The sequence below is a fragment of the Apium graveolens genome, chromosome 7, assembly GCF_009905375.1.
Source record: "Apium graveolens cultivar Ventura chromosome 7, ASM990537v1, whole genome shotgun sequence".
NCBI lineage: Eukaryota > Viridiplantae > Streptophyta > Magnoliopsida > Apiales > Apiaceae > Apium > Apium graveolens.
The window spans coordinates 24,246,868-24,254,129 of NC_133653.1; the positions used below are offsets into that span (position 1 = coordinate 24,246,868).

The 7,262-nt window shown below is 30.7% G+C and overlaps 2 protein-coding genes across 2 annotated transcripts; both read left to right on the forward strand.

The window, feature by feature from the left end:
- The first annotated feature begins 768 nt into the window (after positions 1-768).
- Positions 769-1,350, forward strand: LOC141673407 (uncharacterized). Its single transcript, XM_074480152.1, has one exon. The coding sequence runs from the start codon at positions 769-771 to the stop codon at positions 1,348-1,350; it is 582 nt and encodes a 193-aa protein (XP_074336253.1).
- A 4,513-nt stretch (positions 1,351-5,863) lies between these two features.
- Positions 5,864-6,325, forward strand: LOC141673408 (uncharacterized). The gene has a single exon (XM_074480153.1). The coding sequence runs from the start codon at positions 5,864-5,866 to the stop codon at positions 6,323-6,325; it is 462 nt and encodes a 153-aa protein (XP_074336254.1).
- Positions 6,326-7,262: the final 937 nt, after the last annotated feature.

Below are 7,262 nucleotides of genomic sequence, written 5' to 3' on the forward strand. Positions count from 1 at the left end.
TTTTTTCTCTTTTATCTTTTGATGAAACTATTTCGAAGTATGGACGTCCCTTTGGTTAAGGCACATGGAATGGAATCGCTGCAATGTTTAGGCAGAATGATTCAACTTTTTTAAGTTTTTATTGACCCTCAAAGTTGATTGTTGAAAACGTAAATCTTACGGTGCTCGACTCGACTACATTAGTAATAATAGGAGATCTCACCCACAGATTTTCTTACCAATTTAATTTAAAAGAAACATGTAAAAGTGCAGTAAATCACACCCACAGATTTTCGTACCAATATAATCAGAAAAGAAACATGTAAAAGTGCAGTTAAAATATGATTAGGCTCACTTAATGTTATTTACTTGTATTGTATAATAAAATCACAATGTGTTTAGTTCCCCACTACAAGGATTAGAGGTGTTTATTTAGGGATAATTACAGGCAATCTAGCTAGTGGGTATTTTAAATATGTTCAGCCGATTACACAAATCTTGAAGAAACCACGATGCATTTTACTCCATAAAACCCCATACGGTTTATAATATTGATATGTGATTATTAAATCTTGTAGGAAAACTTTAAAACACTGATTATATGGGCCGGTGATAATCCTGTTTTTATATTATGACACGTAGATTAACTATATTAAAGTGATCACCAAGTTCATGCATCCTCTTTCTCTATATATTTCACAAGTCCAGACTCTTTTTCTTCATCAGACTTTACTCTCGTTTTCAAATTGATACAAACATCTACCTAAACATCAGATTATATAAACATACATGGGTAAATCTCAAGAGGCAACAGCTACCAGCTGTGAACTAAGAATCATAAGAGCCAGAAACGTCGAATTTAACTCCTCCGAGAGCTTGTTCGTTAGATGCTACATGTCTGCAGGAAACAATAAAAGAGTTCGATTCGAGAGCAGAGATGTATCATCCTCAAATATGGTGTGGAACCAATCTTTCTCTTTAGATTGTTCTGGAACCAAACAGTCTATGAGCAACATGCTACTGGAAGGAACCATAATCTTTGAACTTCGACAGAGGAGTACGGGAATTTCATTTTTCGGAACAACGGGAAAGTCACAACTCTTGGGAAAAGCTGAGGTGCCCTGGAGAACTGTTTATGAGTCATCAACAATGGATATTGAGAAATGGATCATGATGAAACCGAAAAGGAGCTTTCTAGACGGTATGAAGCCCCCTGCTGTGGAAATCGGAATGAAAGTTACTGGAGCTCAAATATCTAAAAAACATACGAAAATTGTTGGTGCTAGAAAATGTGATCGAGCTGAGTGCAAAAGCTTTGTGGAGAGTGAACTATTTGCACTAGATGCTGCTCTGGAGTTCTCTTGTTACTAGACTATAGGATGAGAAGCTTACAACAACATTTTTTGTTTACCGACGTAGTATAGGCTTTTTCGATTCAATGCAAAAAATTCATTTAGTTGTAATTAACTCAAGAATCATCACTCTCTATTTAAATCTCTTATCAGTCTTTGTAGGCATCTTTTTATATTTTAAATTTTTTAGAAGTAGATATTATAAATTTTGGTAATATATGTTGGAAATTAATCTTAAAACTTATTATTTAAGTTTTGTTTTAATTTTAAATAAATGTGTTGTTATTTTAATCTAAACTTATTCTATGTTTTAAGTAAAATGCAGCACCCAGTTTGTATTCGTGGAATTAATCAGTTAGAAGTATTGTAGGGTAAGTTGGAGTCATGGAGTATTTTTAGAAGTGTTATTTCTGGATGTACGTAGCATGTGATAGGTTATATATCACTACTACATGTAATCAATTTCATTTTGAGAGAAATAAAATTCGTACTTGTTTTTATGTTCTCTTCATCTTAAATATACAAATGTACGTTTGAGTATTTTTAATTCTACACTTGGCATCAGAACTTCAATCTAGGGCTTGTGATACATACATTTATATATATATATATATATATATATATTAAGTATTTATCTGTGATTTAAAATGGCATAAAAAAAATAAAATCTCCATCTATATTGAATGAGGTATCAAGATGAAAGTATTCTTGATAGAGAAGCATGGGAAAAAAAAAGAGAAGTAAGAACAAAAATCAAGGAGGAAAATGAGCGGTGAAAATAATGAGAAAGATATCATGGCACAAGTGGCCGTGAAAGAAATTTTATTTTAGAAGTATGGGTGTGTACCGGAGAGAAGTGCTCCAAAGTTTTTTTTAATGAGATGTGCATCAAAATTGATGGTGGTGAGAAGTGCATCACATATGAAGATAAATGCTTCATAAGTTTAGATTAAGAGAGAAGTACTCCAAAAATGTTTTCGATGAGAAGTGCATCAAATTTGATAGTGGTGAGAAGTGCATCACAATATGGAGAGATGGTGGTGAGAAGTGCATCACAGAGATGAAGATAAGTGCTTCATAAGTTTAAGATTAAAGGGGTGATTGTTGGAAATTAATCTTAAAACTTATTATTTAAGTTTTGTTTTAATTTTAAATAAATGTGTTGTTATTTTAATCTAAGCTTATTTTATATTTTAAGTAAAATGCAGCACCCAGTTTGTAGTCGTGGAATTAGTTAGCTAGAAGCAGTCATAGTTTGTTTGAATATTTATAGGATAAGTTTGAGTCATCGAGTATTTTTAGAAGTGTTATTCCTGGATGTACGTAGTATGTGATAGGTTATATATCATTGCATGTAATCAATTTCATTTTGAGAGAAATAAAATTAGTACTTGTTTTTATGTTTTCTTCATCTTAAACATACAAATGTACGTTTGAGTATTTTTAATTCTACAATATATTCCAAACGTGATCTTGATTCTTGAGTATTTAAAAGAGTAAATTGCATATTGCATCCTTTTGGTTTGGTTAATTGATATTTGGGTACCACTTATTTCAATAATTACACTTTGCATCCCATACAAGTTTAAGTGCTGCACTTTGCACATCTTCCCTTAATTTTTTCCGTTAACGTTAAATATGTTAGGGGCAAAAAAGTAATTTGACCATGTCTAATTGCACCGTGATCATTAAAATTTAACAAATTTTTCATTTATATCCCTGAACAATTTTTTTACAATTATGACCTTCAACTTTAAAAATGGAACATTTTAACCAATTTATTAAAAATTTTAATATTCAAATTTTTAAATTTTAAAAAAAAATTATATTCAAATTAAAAAAAAATCATATTCGAATTTAAAAAAAATTATATTTGTATCATAAAATTTTATACTTTTAAAAAAAATTAATTCGTATCATATTCGAATTTTTATAAAATTCTTAAAAATTTAATTCATATAATATTCGAATTCGTATCATATTCGAATTTAAGAAAACTGAAAAGTTTTTTTTATAATTTTTTTAAAAAATAATCTTTAATTTAATTTTTTGACCCTCAAAACCATATTTTTTTGAAAAATTGTCTAAAAACCTTTAAAATTCGAATATATTTTTTATGATACGAATATTATAAACATTTAAATATAATTTATTTTTTAAAAAATTATAAAAATTCGAATATTAAAACTTTAATAAATTGGTTAAAATGTTAAACTTTTATAATTGGAGGTTAGAATTGTAAAAAAAATTGTTCAGGAGTATAAATGTAAAATATGTTAAATTTTAATGATTAAAGTGCAATTAGACATGGTCAAATCATTTTTTTACTCCTGACATATTTAACGGTAACGGTAAAAATTAACAAAAAGGGTGCAAAGTGCAGCGACTAAACTTGTATGGGATGCAAAATACAATTATTGAAACAACTCGTATCAAAATAAAAAAGATCCAAACCAAAGAGATGCAATATGCAATTTAGTCTGTTTAAAACTATGAGGGAGGGTATTTCCGGAAGGTCATCCAAGAACTACTCGGGAAAATATACCAAGCATTATTTTCGGGTTATTCAAAAAATATATTAAGTTAGAGGGTACTCCAAACATTGTTTCCGGAGGATATATATTCCAAATTGTTAGCCTCGATATTGCAAGCGTTATATATGGCGGATGGCACTCCAAATGTTACCCTGGTAGATGATATATAGTAACAAGATTGTTGCAAGCGTAATGAAGGATGGTTTTTTTGGCTGTAGCAGGAGCAAGTAGTCTTCGACTCTTCGGACTCGAGGAGGCTCCGTCATACTTTGATTACCTTGTGATTTCTTTACTTTGTTATGCAATTGCGTATTTTGGACATTAATTCGTCAAGTTCGCTGCATAACTTTTGTCACATTTGAATCATGAAAAACAAGTTATTCCATTTATATCGTGTACTAGTCGCTTGTTAATTAGTTGTTACTGTGCTTTCTATATTTATTCTGTATGCAATGTTAACGTGTAATGCAACATAATCACGTAGTTAAGTATAGTCTTTGACTATTTGTACTTTTATGATTTTTCAATATCAGCAGGTTAAGGTCCCAACTCAAACTCAGCTATTGTATGCTGCATGGGAATGCAGTATGTTTCCTACTGAGAATTTGTTATTGGTGAATTACTAAAGGCTTCACATTATTGCAGCATGCAGTTCAGCGTAAAATAAATGGTGTTGTAAAACAAAAAATCTTTGCATGATTTGGTAATTTGTGGGAGGCTAATTTTTTAGAAGGTTTGAATAAAAAAAATATATTGAAAGAATGCTCAAAATATATTATTTTTGAATTTTAACTGTCCAAAATATTGATTGACAATACTATCCGCCCAAAATACTCACGGGTATCGCATCAATCCATATTTATCGTATAAAAATTTAACAAAGAATAAGCATGATTTGCTTGCGTATCCTTTTATTTTTTGTAAGGTATGTGCATGCATGACTAACATGTATATATCCAAAAAGCCAAAAGAAATACGTATGCTCACGTGTATTTTTTTATTAAATTTTTAAAATTCGAATACACATACCCTGCGTTTTGTGGATATTTTGTACACATAGTACCATTAATAATATTTTGGAAAGGTTCCCCAAATGCTGGGTCTTTTGTTTTTTCTTATTAAAATTAAATATATTACTTTTCAAAAATAGTGAAAACATTTTCAAAAGACTCCGACCATGTTAAAAAAAACTAGAATGTTAAAATCCGAATAAAACCCAGTTCAAGAACTTCTAAATGAGACCAAAACAAGAGAGTTTGCTTTTGCTTTACATAACTGATGATGTTTCCAGGTACTTACATATTTGCGGCCATGTCTATTTATTTAAGCTTCAAGATCATGTGGCCTATCCGGATTTACATTTAAATATAGATTCAGCTTTGTTACTCATCACTTAGTGCTTCTTGCTTTTATTTGTGTAGTAGCATAATACAACAAGAAACTCTTATAAACCCCCCACTCGAAGGATTATGCAGAGATTTTGGACTTGGCAATCTTTAAACACTATATAAATTATGAGCAAATAATCTTATAAAATCGAGCAAGTGGGCTATTTGGAATCACTTTTGATTATATGTTGCTTTTAGCTCCCCAAAAATAATAAAATACTGCACTCGAATCTTTTCAAGTATATTATATATAAGCAACATCTTCTAAAAGTCATTTCGATTTTAAAGTGGGAAGTTGATAACCCTAATTAATTGTTCAAATGACACTTAAAACTACTAGCTAATCAAGTGGCCAGAGGTAATGTTGCAGGTTAATGCATTTCACCTGTTTTTCTCTATATATAGAACCAAGCACTCTATCAGCAACTCCATCAAATTCACAACTCCCTGCAACTCACTCTCGTACAGATATAAACATATATATACTTGGTCCATATAATTTTACATGGATAAATTTCAAGACTCGACAGCTTTAAGCTGCGAACTAAGAATCATAAGAGCCAGAAACGTCGAATTTAACTCCTCCGGGAGCTTGTTTGTTAGATGCTATATGTCTGCAGGGAACAATAAAAGAGTTCGATTCGAGAGCAGAGATGTATCATCCTCAAATATGGTGTGGAACCAATCTTTATCTTTAAATTGTTTCGGAACTAAAGAGTCTATGAGCAACATGGTACTGGAAGGGACCATAATCTTTGAACTTCGACGGAGGAGTGGAGTTTCATTTTTCGGAAGAACAGGAAAGTCACAACTCTTGGGAAAAGCTGAGGTGCCCTGGAAAACAGTTTACGAATCATCAACACTGGATTTTGAGAAATGGATTGTGATGAAACCGAAGAAGAGCTTGCTAGACGGTGTGAAGCCCCCTGCTGTGGACATCAGAATGAAAGCTACTGGAGCTCAAAAACGTTTGAAAAACGGAGGTGCTAAAGAATGTGAACGAGGGTGCAAAGGTTATGTGGAGAGTGAACTATTTGCACTAGATGCTGCTTTGGAGTTCTCTTGTTATTAGAGTAGGATGAGCAAGTTTAATAACTTCATTTTTATTTACCAATATATGTAGTTTAGGTTTTTAAGTAAATGAAAACATTCGTCCAATTCCTAGAGAATCGAGATTTATCTTACTCTAATTGTATCATATTTGATGTCTATGTTTTCATTCACGAAATTCAATCATGACAACCCAAGAAAACTTGTTGCTCCTTTTTGGATTTCTTTGTTTTCCCTGTATTATGTATATGTAGCAAATTTAGGCATTATATGAACAATTGATAATGTTATGTAATAAGTACATCTAAAATTTTAAGATATTATAGTGTGGCTTTATCAAAATTTTATATTCTTAACATTTCACCGATTGACCTTATAACATATATAACTAATCCCAGTATTTATATAATTAAATTAAACAAATATGGGTGAGAGGACTTAAACTTGAGTCCCTCCCTCAACCGATCTCTAATATTATGTTAAGTAATTAATCAATCTAAAACTTAAGTCATAGAAAGGCCCTAACATGCTCACATTTATACTCTTAACAAATAAAAATGAGAATCAAAAATTAAAATGGTAACAAAAAAAATGAGTACGATAATCACAAAAACGATTGTGATAAAACACTATAAGAAATATGGCCATTTGAGACGGAAAACTTGCGACAGAAAAAAATGTATGCCCAACTTACGACGGAACAAAGTAAAACGTCGTAAATATTTATGACGAAAATCAAAACCGTCGCAAGTTTAGTATTTTATTAATAAAATTCTGCACGACACGATTAAACAAAATAAAAATCATTTAAAGTTGCGATGATTTGATTATTTCGTCGTAAATTAAATATTTTTATTAAAAATTTAACTTAAAATTAAATAAAAAAATATTTTATCTAAATTTACGACGAAATATTTGTGTCGGAAAAGATCGGATCTTCCAATTTACGACGGAAATTA